We start from the raw sequence: 17996 nt of genomic DNA on the forward strand, positions 1-17996 counted from the left end.
CGGTCTGTGGGATAAAAACACAAATCGACCACCTGGACATTCCTGCACTTCAAATAGTAAACATGTGTCCTGTAAAAGTTAACACAGCATTCCAGGGATTTGTTGATCGAAAGGTGATGTAATTGTTGCAGGTTCAAACGAAGCAAAATCTCAGTTAATGTTCCAGATGTATGACACCAAAGGTGAAGCCATAATGTCGAAGAATGACTTCTGCCTTATGATCAGGTAAGTGGTTATCTTCTGATCATTCACACCTGACATCAATCTTGCTGAATATTTTAAGCCTTCGTTTGTCTTTGATTGTCAAAATAGTGCAATAAAGTATTTTTTTTTAATGGTTTCAACATCCAATGAAGTTATGTTCCATACATTTAACCTCCACTTATAACCTGTCTCAGTTCGTTCCTCGAACTCTCCAACTGTGGCCTTTCACCTGAAGTTTCCAGTGGGGTTATGAACTCTATGCTTCGAGAAGAAGGCATGCAAAACCAAGAGCAGTTTACTTGGCACGATCTTCACAAAATATTCAGCAAAAACTACAGCGACACAGAGTGCCTGCAACTTCACCTCGGTGGTAAAGCATTTTTCCAAGAAGGGATACTGAGTGTCTGAAAGCATGTTGGTGTCTCTAAAGGCTCAATTACCTTTTTGTGTGATGGGCTTCATTTAAACTCATGAGATGAGCAAACATACCAGAGCCAATGCCACACTTTAGGTTCATGATACTTGTGCAATGTGAAATATTTTAAATAAGTCGAGTGCAAAATGCCACTTACAGGAACTATTGGGCAAGGTGCCCCACTTGTTTCAAAACATCCTCCTTGTTCCTTTTATTTGATATAATAAACATTTTCATTTTTAATAAATTGCTGCACTGTCAGTCAAACCAGACTCGGTAGCAAAATGGTTAGAGTGTCCCTTCTGAGTCTGGGAGGTTGGTGGTTTGAACCACGGCCAAGTCAGAACAAAGACTTAAAAGGTGTGTGCTGCTTCCTTACTTGATACTCAGCATTTAAAAGAATAGAGAACAGACAAACAACACTGGGAAGGCAATGGCAAACCACCCAGCAAAACCTTTGTGAAGAAACTGCTTCACCAGCACCAACGCTTTGTAAAGAGCACCGTATGACGCATCAAATCAAGTCAAACACTGTCAGTCAGAGAGCCTTTTGAGTACCCTTTGGCCCATAAATTAAATTGGAGTTAAGATTTGGCCTACATGTTAAATACATCAAATAGGAAGCTCAAACGAATGACCCAGGACCAATAGTGGGGCAACTTAGCTAAATATAGCATAACTAGAATGGGCACTCATAGAGCGCATACCTTCGCCGCCACTACTTTTTTTGTTCTTGGTATGAGTGTGGGGAACTGGTTTGATGCTGGTTTCATGCAAATCAAATAAGAATTGACTGAGTTATGCCGAAAACCGCATATTTTTCAAGGGCATGACCCCCCCCCCCGACATTTTACCCCAACCGGTGACATGTGTTATGACGTCATTGTGTCACAGAATTAGGCATTAAATTCTGAACATTTTGTTGCTGGGTTCATGTAAAGCGGACAAGAATTGACCGCGTTATGACAAAAACCGCATATTTTTCAAGGTCATGACCCCCCTGACCTTTGACCCCTAACCAGTAACAAGAGTATGGGCGTCATTGTGTCATATTGCATATCACAAGATGAAGCGTTGAATTCTGAACTTTTTGGCGTTAGTTGCATGCACATTGAATAAAAATTGACCGTGTTATCGTAAAAAGACGATTTTGACCTTATCGTGGCCTTGACCTTGACCTTTGACCCGAACGATCCCAAAATCTAATCGAATGCTTCCTGGCTAATAACCAATCATCCCACCAAATTTCATGCAATTCGGTTTAATACTTTTTGAGTTATACGAATCACAAGATTACAAATAAATAAATAAATAAATAAATACATGCCGACCAAAACATAACCTTTTGCAGAATGCGAAGGGAATAATTGTGCATTTTGTGAGGAAAGCACCAAATTTGGCAAACGAGTCGCCTAACGTATTCTGAACAGATTTGGATATTGGGCCATCTCAAAATTTTTGATGGCAGTGGAAAATGGCTGCCACAGCCAAAAGCGGCTGAATTTGAGATGGCCCAATATCCAAATCTGTTTATAATACGTTAGGCTACTAGTGTGCCAAATTTGGTGCTTTCCTCACAAAATCCACAATTGTTATGCTATATTTAGCTAAGTTGCCCCACTGCAAGGGGGATATGAGTTGAGGAAGGGTGGGGGACATCTTGCCCCACGTTTCCTGCTGTGGTATGTTGCCTCGGCTGACTCTGCATCTCAAAGCAATTTAAAGAATGAAGACTTTCCAAATGGTAATAGCCTGTGTTGCATGGGGTTCTTGGAGTGGAGCAGTTTTCAAATTTTTTTTGAATCGCATCGAACCCAAATAAAACAGGAAGTGATACAACAAAGAATCCAACTCGGAACTGTTCCGAGCTTATTTAGAAAGCTAGAAATGAAAGTATTTAGAAAGAACGTGAGAACAGATGTCCCAAAGAAAAACGTGATGGAAAACCAAGTCATGGGGTTTGAAGCAAAATCTGTAAAAAATGATACTTTCGTTTAAACCATGGAATGACCTCATTGTCAGGTTAGGCCAGATCAGATCTGTGACTTGCTATATAGGTACCGTGTTGACCTGCACTAACCTGTTTAATGGTCAGGTTGTCAGTGACTAAGCCATTTCCCCCACCAGGTTTCGTTGTGAGGAGGGTGTATGGATATGGATTCCCAGGAGGATTTAAAACAAAACCTATCAAATGGTGAAGAAGCTCCTTGTGAGCCAACGCCAATCCATATCTGGTGCCCAACTGCATCTGTGGACATCGCCCTTCAGTTGGGTTACCTTTTTATAGAAGTTGGTGGCAGGATTTGCCCTCTGGCCACCCTAAAACACTTCATTCTGCAAAAAGTAAAGAAAACTGAAAACCCACTCCATGGGAGTACCTCCTGTGCAGCTGCCCTTCACAGGGCAGCTCACCAGATCACGCGATTGGGGCAAAGCCTTCGAGACCCCCATTTGTTGATGGCAGGAGGAAAAGCATGGGGTAACCTTCTTGGGTCAAATTGTGGTGGTGTGTGTCAGGGTGGTGCTGAGGTGTTGTCCCCCAGACGACGGTCTCCTCGGGTTAACCTCAGGCGCTCCCTTCGGGTGGATGCCTGGAATGTCCTATCCCTAAGAGAGGATAATCACCTGTCTCTGTTATCATCTCAACTCCAGCGTTTGAACATCGGTATTGCAGCAATTTCTGATGTTCGGAGACCGGATAGCGGTGAGATCATGGTGGGTTACTACATCTACTACTGGTCTCGTCGCTCTGATGGTAACCATTCCCAAGGAGTCACTGAGGCTGTGTCCAATAAGCTGATTTCCATGATAATTGAGGTAAAACTTGTCAACGAGCGTATGATGAGACTGAGGATTTGTCACTCCTTGGTTGTCATTTCCCTGGTCTCTGTATATGCTCCAACTGAGGCGAATGATCTCACTGTGAAGAAGGCACTCTCTGCCACGCTTGAGTCTGGTTGATCAGTGTCCCAGGTGAGATACTCTTCAAATCTTGGGAGATTTCAATGCATTGACTTGCACTGACAGAAATGGTTATGAGACGTGTGTTGGTTCCAATGAGTCTGGAACTGTGATCCAGAATAGCACGAAGTTGTTTGACTTTGCAAGAAGTCGTGGACTGAGGGTGGCTGATTCTTGGTTACAGCACCCACAGGCTCATCACTGGACTTGGTTGGTATTCCAACGCTGTTGGTGTGACAAAGGAAACTGATCATATGCTCGTTGATGCATGCTGGAAGATGATTCAGAACTGCAGTCGACCGGAGTACTTGTTCCTCAACACCAACCACAGGCTTGTTTTTGCAACTCTGAAGTTTCATCTTAAATCCGGGAGAACGTTACTGTACCAGCCAAGGCTGGATATTGGTAAGCTGAAGGATGACAGCGTAGCTGAGGTGTTTGCGAACAGGTTGACTAGGGACTTGTGCTGAGGGTGGACAAGGAGTCCGATGTGTGAGGAATCTGTGAAGTGGTACAGCTCCACCTCTGGTCAAGTGATTCTCGTCCTGCTTACCGACGAATTTGTGCATTGCATTCCTCCAAGCCTGTCCCTCGGTGAACTGCAGTTTGAGCAGAGGATGGTGTCCTCTTTACAGAAAAGTCTGAAATGAAGGCCTGCTGAGCCGATTACTTTGAGCGGCTGTACCAAGCTGACCCAACAGCGGTTGAGTTTCATGTCAGGGGTGTAACTATCACTATTGTCGACCCTCTAATCAATTGTGAACCGCTTCGTTTGTGGAAACACCAGTCTGCAGTAAACCGGTTGAAATGGGGTAAAGTCCTGGGATCTGTGGCATCCATGCTGAACTTCTCAAGGCTGGGGGAAATGCTGTACTCATGTCGCTGCATGCAGTTCTGTGCTCTGCCAACTGACTGGAAGAGGGGCCTTGTTGTCCCTCTCTGGAAAGGGAAGGGTGATCGCCAGGACCACAACAACTACCAAGGGCTGCTGCTGCTCCCAATGCTGGACAACATCTTTTCTTGGATAATTATTGATGGGGTTCGCCACCATCTGCTTGTGTACCAGCTTCCAGAGCAGTTGAGCTTTACACCAAAGATGTCAACGATTAACGGTATCCTTTCTCTTTGTGCACTCAGTGAATGCAGATGAGAGTTTTGGCAGGGCTGCTTACAGACAATGTTGATTTCTGCAAAGCATTGGATTCAGTGAATCGGGATGCCTTCTGGTGGATTATCGGTCTTCATGGGGTGCCACAAAACTGAGCAATCTGATTTCGAACTACACTCACAAAGTGAGAGTGCTGTGAGATGTGGTGGTTCCATCAGTGACTTATTTACAGTTGTTACTGGAGTTTGTCAGGGGTGTTTACTGGTCCCCAAACTTTTCAGCACTTGTTTGGACTGCAGTCTGGGGAGGGATGTCGAAGAGATAAAGCTGCCGTGCATCATTTGGGAATTTCAGGATCTCTTGCCTCGATTTCACAGATGATGCAGTCATCTTTGCAGAGACACTGGATATCCTTATGCGGGGCTCTCCGGGTGCTGAAAGAGTACTCGGGGCTGCTGAGATTGCAGGTTTCCTGACTAAAAACTAAGATCCAGGCTTTCAATGACATCTTGGATGCTGCCATCCCATCTGTACTGTTTGCGGTAAGGATGTTTATGTCGCGGAGAGATTCACTTTCCTTGACAGTGATATCCATGTCTCTGCAAGTTGAGTCAGACATAGATAGATGTCTCAGTCGGGCCTGGGAGTCATGGATTCCCTGGATCATGTGATGTGGCGCTGTCGATACCTATACAGGAGAACAAAAATCTGAGTATTTAAGTCCTTGGTCATTCCAGTCTTGCTGTTTGGTTATGAGACTTGGATTCTGACAAAGGATCTGAGATGGAGACTTAAACATCCTCACCAGGTCTCTTTGGAGAATCCTTGGCTATCGCTGGTTGGTCATTGTTTTCAATGAGCGGTTGCTGAGAGAGACTCGTATGAGATTTGCTTCCTGTATCGTCCGTGAGCGTTAGCTGTGGCTGTATGGACATTTGGCTCGTTTTCCTGATGCTGATCCTGCTCACCAAATTCTCTCAGGGAGGAAGCTTCATGAGTGGAGGAGGCCAACACGCCGACAACGTTCCTCGTGGTTGCAGCTGGTTCATCAGCATCTCAAGGAGATGAGGATGGGCCAGGCATATCTGCATGAGGTGGGCCAGGCATATCTGCATGAGGTTGGCCAGACAGAGGCCCCTCGAGTACCAGTGGAAAGTGGATGCAGCGACGTGCTGCTCCAGATCATGCTCCCATACCTGACCTCCCTGAACTTAGTGACCAACACATTGTACCTTTTATCAGCCTCATGAGGGAGTCACTCGGTGTACCTTGATAGTGAAATAAATTTCAAAATATATCCTACTTTGACACATATTTTCATGACTTTTCTCTTTTTCAGGCCTCGGCAGGGAACACAAGCCATGCAAAGAACGAACCGCTTCATTCATACTTCAACGAAAGCCTCACACGTGGGTGTTATCAACTTTTACACAAACTTGATGTCATACATTCATGCTGATGTAACATTCACATCTATTGATTAGGATAACTGAATTATCAGAAAATAGCTGAACATTAATTTATACTCGTAAGAGGCGTCCACAACCATCCTTAATGCTGTGGAACATCGACTAAGGTCCTTACTTTTTTTGCCCATCTGCAATGGAGTTGACGAGCCGTTTGAGCCAAAATGATTCCTTTCAGTCAGTCTGTCCATCCTTCCTTCCTACCGACAATGGGGCCATTAACATTTCTTCCTTTTCCCCTTCTCTTCCAAGGTGGTTCAACGGATTGTTTTGAAACTCTGTCTGATGATTCCTAACATCATGCGCAAAAACTAATTAAATGGAGTACTTTAAAATTTCCATCCAGGTGGTGAGATAATTAGCTAATTAACTAAAAATATAATCTATGTTTGTGTGTCCATCACATATCGTGACATTCTGTCATCATGTTTCCTCGTTATTTAATTTTAATTTCTTAATCCTCTTAATTTAATTTGTTATTAATCAATATTTAATTTAACCTCGAGATTTAATTTCATGTTAAACATTATTTAAATTAAATTTAAACCTCTTAATGTCATTAATGCCCTCTTGCTTTGAAGAAAGGGGGAGGGGAAGACAGAGAGATGGGGCGGCCAGCGAAGGGACAGTCCTTTTCGTCCTTTTACTTTTTTGAAGACCCTTTCAATACTTTGGACCCTTTTACACTCTATAGACCCCTTAAGACCCTTTAAAAACCCAATAGACCTCTTCAACCATTTAGAACCTTAAGACCCCATTTATCACCTAATGCAGCCCGACTATGACTGCCCTCCATCAGGAGCTGAGCATCTGTCCCACTTGGTACTATTCATTCTTTTTTCTTGCGCCCTCACCTTTTCACCTTTATTCGCTTTTAAATTCATTTTATCCACAACCGCTTCAGGGATTAACATGAAACTTTCAACAGAAAGAGTGCCTACCCATTATTACGCACTGCCTCCGAGCACCGACGCGAGTGCACCAGTTTCCCGGAGGGGTAGGGGTCGCACCTTGGAAAAGCTTTACAGACAGTAATATGTCCCATCTATTGTTCAACAGGTCAAACCAACATATGACTTGAAACAGAAGGATTTTTAATTTTATTTTATTAATTTTTAGTTTATTAATTCCTACTGTCTACCTTTCAAACACTAATACCATTTAAAAGCATCCCTTAACGATGATTTTAAAAGAAACACTCAATGATTTTAAAACTCTCCGAATTAACATACACATGACAGGTTTCAATGCAGTTTCGAATTAACTCATGCCTTTCAAGTCGATACCTTATCTCATGGACCCAGTTCTTTGACATAAAACCTCAGCAGGATACGAATTGATGCCAAAGTCGGTTGTGGAAATGTTTGAAGCAGCCTTTTTTTTATTTTTTTTTTATTTTTTTTTTTGTATACCTTGGTCGAGGCTCGTATGAGAGCTAACACACAACTCACAGCAAGGAGGCATGAGACAAGAGGGGCGGGAGTGGAAGGGACAAAACAGTGGGGAACAGACACATTAGGTGAACTGTGGAAGGGAGAGGGATGGGGATGGGACGGGGAACATGGCGAAGAGAAGATGGACATTACAGGGACTTTCAGGAAGGAAAGCAGGAGAATTGAAGGAAGTGGGCTTGGGTGGATTATCGGGGGTAGAAATGATCGAGGATTTGGATGGGGGAAGATAAGAGGTGGTGGTGAACAGCTGTTTTGAAAGCCTGGAGGGAAGAATGGGAAAGAATAGAGTGAGGAAGTTTATTCCAAAGGCGGGAAAAAGAGGAATGAAAGAGTGAAGATGAGCAGTGATTCGTGATTTTGGTAGTTTTACCAGAAGGAGGTTGTTGGCGGACCATGAGCGCCCTGTGGAAATGTGGTTGGGACAAATCGCAGAGAGAGCAGGGGGCAAGGCTGGAGAGGAGTCGGTAGAAGACAGAAAGACCACCGACCAACCTGCGGTGATTGAGTGAGAGGCCCAAAGACTCAGCTTCATTGCGGGAGATGCCAATGATCTTAAAAGCCCTGGTTTCGACAGCGTGAAGCCGAGAAAGGTGGGAGGCAGGAGCACCAGCCCAGAGGGGAGAGCAGTACTCCATCAGGCTACGGACAAAAGCTTTGTAAGTAGTCAGGAGCTCAAGAGGGCCGAGGAAGGACTTTGCACGATGGAGGATTCCCAGTCGGCGACTGGCTTTTGAGGCAAGGTTGGAAATGTGACTTTCCCAGGAAAGGTCATGGCAGATAGTGAGACCCAGAAGCTTGAAAGAAAAGACTTCTTCCAGAGGATTGTTGAGAAAGTGGATGGGCGGGTTTTCTAAACGGTCCTTTCGAAGAGACATAGTGAGAGTGTGAGATTTGTGTGGATTGAAAGACATGTTCCACGTGTTGGACCAGTTTGTGATTTTATCCAGATCTGCAGTGAGCGAAGAAGCTGCTGCTTGCCGGTCTGAGGGATGACAGATGGTACGGCAGAGGGTGGAGTCGTCGGCAAAGAGAAATAGAGGATTTTCCAGAGAGTCCGAGAGATCATTGATGAAAACCAGAAAAAGAACAGGGCCCAGAACGCTACCTTGAGGAACTCCAGCCTGCACAGGAAGAGGGGATGAAAGAACTCCATTTAGGGCCACACGTTGACTGCGACAGGAGAGGAAGTCTGCGAGCCATGAGTGGAGATGGCCTTGAATACCATGGGAAGAGAGTTTGGTGAGTAGTGCAGGGTGCCAGACTGTGTCAAAAGCACGTGATATGTCCAGGGATACGGCTCGGATTTCCTGTCTGGCATTGAGGACCTCCATCCATTGATGGGAGAGCAGTAGCAGCATATCCAGGGTAGAGTGACCTGGTCTGAAACCAAATTGATGATTGGAAATCAAGCCATTGGAGAAGAGGAAGGATTTCATGTCTGAAGCGATGATGGATTCCATAACCTTGCTGATGATTGGGAGAAGGCTGATTGGTCTGTAGTTACAGGGATCTGTTTTTGCACCTTTTTATGCAGGGCAGTGATGTTAGCAGATTTCCAAGTAGATGGCAGATGACCTTGGGAAAATGAGAGGGTGAATAGAACAGAGAGAGGGTGAGCAAGAGCAGAAGAGCAGGCTTTGAGGACACGTGGGCTGATGCCGTCTGGACCGGTTGCAGAATCTGACTCGAGGTTTGAAAGCAAGCTCTCCACCTTGTCAGGAGAAAAGGATACAGAGTCCAGGGACAGTTGGGTGCGACTGGGTAAAGTGGGTAGAGATAGTGATGGGTTTGGGACACAAGATTTAGCTGCAAACACCGAGTTTAGACATTCAGCTTTATCACGTGTGGAATCAGCAGTGCGGCCATTTGAGGTAAGGGAGGGGATGGAGGGGGAACATACACCAGAAACAGATTTGATTAAACGCCACCAGGATTTTGAGGAGGGAGAGAGGTTTGAGAGTTCAGACTTGAGATGAGAAAGATGTTGTTTTCTGGCTCTCCTGAGGGTAGATACACACTTGTTCCGAGCTTTGTGGAAAGAACTGAGATTGCCCTCAGTTGGGTTTGCTTTCCATGAGGCAAAGGCAAGTTGTTTCAGGACAACTGCCTCGCCACAAGCTTCAGTAAACCAAGGGCGGGAGGAAGGGTAAGACAACTGAACACGAGAGGGGATAAATCTGTGCATGAGGGAGAGCAAGTTTCTTTGAAAGAATTCCCAGGATGAGTTGATGTTTGAGAAAGTAGTGATAGGAGACCAGTCTGTAAGTTTGATGGCTGCTCGGAGACCCTGCCAGTCGGCTTGAGTGAAATGCCAGACTCGACGGCGGTGAGGTGGTTCTCTGATAACAGCCAGAGAGATGTCCACTTTAACAAGGACGTGGTCAGAAGAACCAATTGGAGCGAAGGAAGAGCAGCAGATATTGTCAGGGAAATTTGTCAAAATCAGATCCAGAAGAGATGGAGTACCATTGGTTGAGATCCGGGTCGGGAAGTTGACCGATTGAGTCAGTCCCAATGAGTCACAGAAAGCTTTTGCTGATGTCCCATGGCAGGTGAGAGAGGTACCCACACCTAGCCAACTGGCGTGATGACAATTGAAGTCGCCACATAAGAGGAAGAGAGAGTTTGGATGAGAAGATAGAAGATGGTCCATGTTTTCGGAGAGTGAGGTGTAGATGGAGTCATCACTGTTCGGTGGACGGTACAGTACACATATAAACATGAGGTGGGAGTGGAGTGGAAGCCGAAGCCAGAGGTATTCCTGGGGGTGTGGGGGAGTGAGAGCAGTGCAGGGAGAGTGAGGAATAGAGTCTTTGATGAAGAGAGCAACACCTCCACCAGGACGAGGCTCAGGTCTGTCATACCGTAAGAAGGAGTAACCAGGGAGAGATACTTGGGAGTCAGACACGTCTTGGGAGAGGAAAGTTTCTGTTAGGCAGATAATGTCTGGTTTGTCAGTGGCAACCTGTAGGGAAAGATCTGAAAGGTTTGAGCGAAGGCCCCGGATATTTGAGGTCCACACTTTTAATGAAGAGGTAGGGGAGGAGGCTTTGGGTGCAGGAGGTGGAGGGGCGGGGGAGGGTAGGACGAGGGACGAGGGGGAGGTAAGGAGGGTTGCTGAAGGAGTGTGGGGTATTGCAGAATAGCGAGGGGCGGGCGCCGAATGAGGAGGAGAAAAGGCTCTGTGGTGCTGGGAGAGAGGGGGGACAAGAGACAAGGAAGATGGCAGTTGAGGATTTGAGGAGGTGGAGTGAAGAGATGGAGGTGAGAGGGCAGTGGAGGGAGGCAGGTTGTTGGATGAGAGGGGGGCAACTTAGAGAAGGAAGAGTGAGGGGGATGAAAGGTGGGAGAAAGGTGAGGGGGAATTTTTGAAAGAGGTGAGAGGGAGGCTTGGAGGGAGAAGAGTGGGATGGTTGCTTTGAGAGTGAGAGTGAGGGGTGAGGGGGTGAGTTGGCACTGAAGTTGGAAAAAAGAATGGTTGATGGAAAGCGAGCATCCATGGCAAACTGTGGTTTTTAAAAGTTTTAGGTCAGAGATGCGATTTAACACAATTCTTGATGGATGCAATGAAGGCGAATTCAGAGCATGGAGAGAAGAAGCGCTGTAATAGTTGGATTTTTTAGGCAAGGAATGAAGGAGAGGTCGAAATGAGAGCAGTCTGTTAAAATAGCAGAAGAGTAGTGCATTGTGAAACAGTAAAGAGTACCACATGTGTGAGAGAGGAAGATGAAGCATTATGAGATCGTTTTTGTTGTTAATATTAATGTATGAGAGAGTTCAACAGATTAGGTCATGGAAGTGTAAAAAAAAAAAAGAAATCGAGGAAGACGAGGAGGAAGTTAAGAGGAAGAAGAAGTAGCAGAATCGGGAGAAGGTGAGCGTGTTGTTGTTGTTGTTGTTGGGTATATTTTTTTTTTTTTTTTTTTTTTTTTTTTTTTGAGATAAGAAAGAGATTAGTTGGGAGAATGGGGGATGTTTGGAAAGTGGGGAGGATGAAAATTGAAGGTAATGGGGAGGATAGAAATTGAAGGTAATGGGGAGAAAAAACAAACAACAACAAAAAAAAAAACGATCGAACACCGAGTGGAACCGGTAGGCCTCAAGCCTAGGACTAGGCCTCAAACACCAAGTAAGAACGTCGACATAAATACTCACAAAATAGCACGATTTTTGAAACAAAACCGAACTAGGAACACACATTAACATGTAGGTGAGAAAATTAAACAGTTAAAACGGGACAAATAACAACCGGAACTTAACTTTGAGAACATCAGCAGGGAGCCCCGAAGGAGACCTCTTGCCGCTCAAAACCGGAACCGGAAGCCTTGCCCCATTAAATGCGCACAGATTGAAGTCTGACCAGCCAGTCGCGTTGCAAGTCGCCAGAGGGTGATTTTGGAATCGCCGAAGCAAGCAGATGAACCCGAGTCCACTACTCAATGATGAGGATAACAGACCAGCTACTGAATAGTGAGGACAAGAAAACAAGCAATTTGCCTTCTTAATGCGATCAGAGAGGAAATGCCTGCTTGGACATCATCTCTGCGACACCAGCAAGGCAGTAGATTCATCCAGAACCCAACCAGCAGGCAGATAAGATTGACCTGCATCTGCAGGGGTTCAGCTGGTTTTTGAGTAAGGTTTTTGGAGTTGCAAAACTAGTCCTGGTAATCGTGTCGCACTGTCAATACCCTCTTTGCTGTTTGAACTCGGTTTTAAAATGAAATTCAGCTGCAGGACGTGCCGCGCACACAGCTGTTACTTCTCAGTGGCCACATTGCGTCCTCCTCCTAAATTGCATGGCTCTCTGCCCGTCCTTTTATTGTGTCTCGCACAAGCTCACTCAGAGGCCTGGTGTGTCTGCATGCCGTTGTGTCCTCAATGGAGCTTGTACTTGGTTTGGAGCGATGTGTCCCATAAACCTTTTCTCCCAGTCTGTTTGTCTTTCATGTGGAAGTATAGTTTGGACACATAAGTCTAAACACAGCTTTGTATAGAGTGATTTGTCCAGCCATTTGCACATTAGGCCCCACATACTTTTACTTTTCAGTCACCTTGACATTCAATTCTACACTCCTTCGTGCCCAGCCTGACAGCATGCAGTTAGCTGGCTGCCTTTTACTCACAGTGTAAACTTAACATTCCCAATTATGTGGTATGTTTTATTGATCTGTAACACCATGGATAATAATTTTTGAAATTTGGAATAAAACTTGAAATTTGAATGGAGGCGGACTTGGGAGAGGAGCTGGGTTAACAAAGATAGACAAGGTCATGGTTTTGGATTGGGGATGATCTGAGATGGTGGTGAACTACTGTCTTGACGACCTCGAGAGAAGAATGAAATTGACGAGAATGTGGAATTTTGTTCCCCAGGTTGCAAAAAGAGGAACTAATGAGTGGAGGTGAGCAGTGGATCCTCGAATTTGGGAGTTCCACCAGAAGGGAGTTGATGGTGAACCATGTGCACCCTGCAGGAACCTGGGGAGACAAAGCACGGAAAGAGTAAAGGGTGCAAATACGGAGACAACTGATCTGTCTGTGATGGAAAAATGATAGGTTCATAGACTCAGCTTCAGTACAGGAGATTCCAATGATCTTGAAGGCCTTGGTTTCCATGGCGTCAGGTTGAGCAACTTGTGAAGCAGGGAGCCAGGCCAGAGGGAAAAGCAGTACTCCAATAAGCTGTGGATGAAAGCCTTGTTGGTGACGAGTTCAGGTGTGCCAAGGAAGGACTTTGTATGACTGAGGATGCCAAGTCGGCAGCTGGTTTTTGAGGCCAACTTTGAGATGTGATTTGCCCAAGACAGATCATGGCTGAACGTGAGACCCAGGAGTTTGAATGACTGAATGACCTCAAGAAGATTGTTTGGAGGGGTTGCCAGAATATCCTTGGGGGGGGGGGGGGGAGAAAGAGAGAGAGAGATAGAGATTTGTCAGGATTGAAAGACATATTCCAAGTGTTTGACGAGCTTATGATTCTTTTTTTGTCAAGGTCTGAAGAGAAGGAAGAGGCTGCAGCCTGTCTGTCTGAAGGAGAGGGGATGTCAGAGTACAGAGGGTGGAGTCATCAGCAAATGGATAAGGAGGATTTTCAAGAGAGTCAGAGAGATCATTGATGAAGTTCAGAAATAGGAATGTCGAGGGAAGAATGTGGAGAACTCCTACATAATCACGAACCGTGAATAACCAGTGTACATGGTGGAGATAATTTGCAAGTCAATGGAAAAAAACGAAGAATCTGGTTTGAAAACTTTTATGAAGAAGATTTATCCATTCACAATCAGTTAAACCTACCCCCCCACTCCCACCCCCATTCACTCCCCAAGCCTCTTCCATCCTTCTCTCTCCTTCCATCCCCATGTTGGAAGATGAGACATAGGAGATGTAAAGTAAGTTATGGCATCAAAATTACATGAAGTTGGACAACCAATTTCACACATGAAGTGAAATATCAGTTCCCTGAGAATTTTGCAGGAGATCCAGTTACAAATTATAGGGCATTGGTCGTGGCCGTTGCTCCATGCAAGAGCATTACGCTCATTGGATATTAACCACAATGCTCACTCTCTCAGTGCAAGAGAACAATGGAAGTGTAACAGAAATTGATAATTGTGGCAGCACAGGGTCGGCCACAGATATTCTGCAAACAGGCAAATAGTAAAGGTGAAGCCACCACAATACGACTGTAAAATTGAGGATGATGCCGATGAAACATAACTACCCATCAATGATGAAAGTGATCATTCCTGGAGTTAAAAAAAAACAACAACACATGTGTGAATCACTGACACACCAATGTAAATGTTCAGCAAGCCAACTAAAGGAGCTTTCTTTCCAACAGTGTCATTAACCTTTTTATCCACTCACCCAACTTCTCTGCTTTTGTAATGAAGAAGAAAAGGGGGTTTGAAAAATATGGAACTGAGTGTTAAACAAACACCCTGTAAGTAGATTGTAAGATGTTCACTAAATTGACCATTAAGGGACAATTGTTAATGGGACATTGAGGGGGACAGGGTGAAGTATAATCCGTAATTTGGTAGTTTACAATCTTCGTGTTTGATTTGCAGAAGTAAAAGTGGTGAATCTAACCACAACTTCAATGAAGAGAACAATGCTGAAATGTACAACCAAAACAAGAGGTATGAAAACTATTAATTATGTGCACCAAACTTTGTTAACACCGTCACAACCATTCCTTACCATATGTACCATGAACCATTCTGAATACGAAGGGGAATGAGGAAGAAATTTTCTTTTTTCTTTTTTTTCTTTTCAAACATTTTCAGAGCCAACACAACACTTCTATTCCACTGGCATCAGGAAACAACCCCACGACTGAAAGAAAAATAATGTGACATTGCCTGGAATCCACGTAAAAATTGATTAACATTTGTGTCGAGTTCCACTTGCACTTTTCCTTTATGGTTGATGGAAAACATTTTGACCTCCACTCGCATTCGATAGCCTTGGAATATACAGGTGAGCCTGAAAGTCGTTTTACCCCTGCTAAATTTCTCGCACCTCCCACTCTCCTTGGCGACAGATTCAGTGAAATGCAAGGAGAATGATGGAGAGCATACAGATACAATGTCTGATTAATTATTGTAAATACTGCACAATAAAACCTGTATATTAAAAGAGTTTACGAACGAATGCTTTGCTGAAAGGTGAACAGCAACTTTCAGGCCACCCTGTACAAGGAGAAAAAAAAAATCATAAATAAGGCCTATCTCACACCATTGGGACTTCCTATTGATTAAGGCTTTGTTTAAGCCATTTGTGCGTGTGACAGCATCGCTCACGGTCCCTCCACCTTGAATCAACAAACTCGTCATGAGATTTTTGGCTTGTCTGTACATTTGCATCAGTGCAGAACTTCCCTTGTGATGAAGCATCACATGGTAAAAACACCATTATATTGCTCTTCACTTTCCTTAAAAATTACTCTCAAAAACATGCAAACTAACATCATGGTAGAACTCAATACCTTTGCCTTCTGTATGACTTGATTGTTCAGGATTCGTGCCATCCACACTTGTTTCTAGGAAAAGGTCGAACAATGCCAACGTTTTTACGGAGGCTGAGCGCAATCGGCCACGTCGTGGCAGGTTTCTGTGCAAGGTGCAGCTCTTAAAGCGCAGTGTGGAGAACTACAGACAACACATCTTCTGTTGCACCATCTTCTATACCATCATTGCTGGCATCATGTTGGAGCGAGCTTACTGTAGGTTTCTTGTTGCTTATATTTTTGAGGACACCTTTTCCTTGTTCCTTCCCAATATAAGGTTGGGGTAGAATAGTTTGGAAGCGATCATGTCTAGGCAGAATTGTCTTGTCATTTCAGACTACGCCATTGACTCGGAGCATTTTGGAATACGGCAGGTCACTGAGGTTGGCATAATCATATCACGTAGCACAGCTGCAGGGATTTCCTTTACCTACTCCTTCATCCTACTCACAATGTGTCGTAATCTCAACACCTTCCTCCGTAAGACATTCCTCAAACATTACATCCCTTTCGACTCCGCTGTGGCTTTCCACCGTATCATCGCCAAAACTGCTATCGTGCTCGTCAGTAAGTAAGATTCTTGTTCCCATCCACATCCTGCCTCTGACCAATAAAATATCATCATCACTGTTGATTTGAAGACGATGGAATGGCAGTCTTACTTTTCCATTTTTGTTGTGACATAAAACACAGCATTGTAATTCAATCGTTGTGTTATTTTGCTTCCTTGGCAGTTTTGCATACAGTCGGTCATGTGGTCAATGTTTTCCACTTTGTGATCCATCCTCGGAGTGTGTTGTCCTGCCTCTTCCCCTTGGACGTTTATGATGATGGGTAAGGTTCTCTATGATTCAAAAGACATGTTTGGAGTAGTTAGGAAAAGTTTGATTTTCTCTTGCAAAAAACAGAGAACTTGCATAATTAATAATCTGTTTAATTAGGTTTGCAAATAATGAGGCTGTAATCAAGCAAAATCAACCAAACTTTTGTTCGTATTTAAATTAATGAATGACATGGCAGTCATATGTTTTAAATCAGAACAGGGAATGGGGGCTAGGGGGAGCTGGCAGGATGGCCTTGAGGTATGCACACTTACCTCTCAGCTATCTAGCTTGGGTTCGATTCTCAATCCAGCTATAAACTGTCATCCTGGTGTTTCACAGGTAGTGTGATTCCTCAACATGTGTGCTGTCGCTCAGATGGAGATTAAATTGGAGTCCCGTCTCTCAGTATTAGTTGGTGGATGTTAAAGATCCCACGGTATCCTTCACAGAGAGTAGGCGAGCTATCGCCGCACCATAAACAAATTCCAAATTCCTGCCATAACCAGCAGATGGCATTGCATCAGCAGCACAGCTGCGCCCTCAGCCATTGATGCTACCCAACAGCCTTGTGCTGCGCATATGAAATAAGAATCAGAACAGGAATATTGTGCAACTGAGTCCAATATTTCCTATGAACTCCCACTGCTTACAAAACTGTATATTCTTCTTATCTACCAATTTATGGCATCTTTTCTTTTTAACTTCAGCCCATTCTTCTGCAGCACAGTTCTTTTAACTCTTGGACATTCTTAAGATTATTAGCCTTCTGAGCCACAGCCTTTTCCCACAATGACTCGATCTGGTTGAAATTAGAAGGAAAAGGCCAAACGGGCAACTTGACCCTGTGTCCCTCTTTTCTGTTTTTGTATACATGATCGATGCTCTTCGAAGAGCGAAAGAAGGATGGAAGGGAACAAATTGGAAAGGGGAAAACACCAACAATAGAGTACACGTGAGCGTAAGAGCAAGATCAAAGAGAGGGGAAGAAGGACACATGGAGGAACACTTATAATAGTCGGATATTATAATACCTATATTATAATAGGATACCTATAAGAGTAACCATGTAACCTATAATAGCATCAACGCAACCTATAATAGTATCCACGTAACTTGTAGTAGTCTCCCTATGATGTTTACAATGCCGATAGAAAGACTACACCCCCTTTCAAATTTTTCACCTTTTGTTGCCTTATAGCCTGGAATTTATTTGCATAAAATCAGGCTTTTCCCACCTTTATTTACACATCATAACCCACAACTTCCAAGTGAAAAACAAATTCCACAAATTTCAGAAAATTAATTAAAAATACAAAACTAGAATATCTTGGTTGGATAAGTGTCCACCCCCCTTATAATAGCGATTGTAAATTCGCTCACCTAACCCTAACAATCTAACCCTAACCAATCACCTTTAATATCACACACCAATTTAATTGGCTTCCACCTGTGTTAAATTGTTGTGATTCTGATTATTTCAGGATAAAATGAGCTGTTCCTGGAGGTTTCCTCTGCTCGGTAATGCATTTCACAGCAAAGACTCAACCATG

The 17996-nt window shown here is 44.1% G+C and overlaps 1 protein-coding gene across 4 annotated transcripts in view; it reads left to right on the forward strand.

Annotated features, from left to right (window-relative positions):
* LOC147015596 (dual oxidase 1-like) overlaps window positions 1–17996 on the forward strand; it is a 201824-nt gene that overhangs the window by 154671 nt on the left and 29157 nt on the right. For all 4 annotated transcript variants that reach the window (XM_085850503.1, XM_085850504.1, XM_085850501.1 and 1 more), the window contains exons 20-26: window positions 132–225; window positions 399–574; window positions 6028–6097; window positions 14682–14753; window positions 15660–15838; window positions 15959–16189; window positions 16357–16456. In XM_085850503.1, the coding sequence (XP_085706629.1) occupies window positions 132–225; window positions 399–574; window positions 6028–6097; window positions 14682–14753; window positions 15660–15838; window positions 15959–16189; window positions 16357–16456 (922 nt within the window). The remainder of the gene's footprint in view (window positions 1–131; window positions 226–398; window positions 575–6027; window positions 6098–14681; window positions 14754–15659; window positions 15839–15958; window positions 16190–16356; window positions 16457–17996) is intronic.

Source organism: Eptatretus burgeri, chromosome 12 (assembly GCF_056783735.1).
Source record: "Eptatretus burgeri isolate ZD-2024b chromosome 12, Ebu_testis_v1, whole genome shotgun sequence".
In the NCBI taxonomy this organism is placed as follows: Eukaryota; Metazoa; Chordata; class Myxini; order Myxiniformes; family Myxinidae; genus Eptatretus; species Eptatretus burgeri.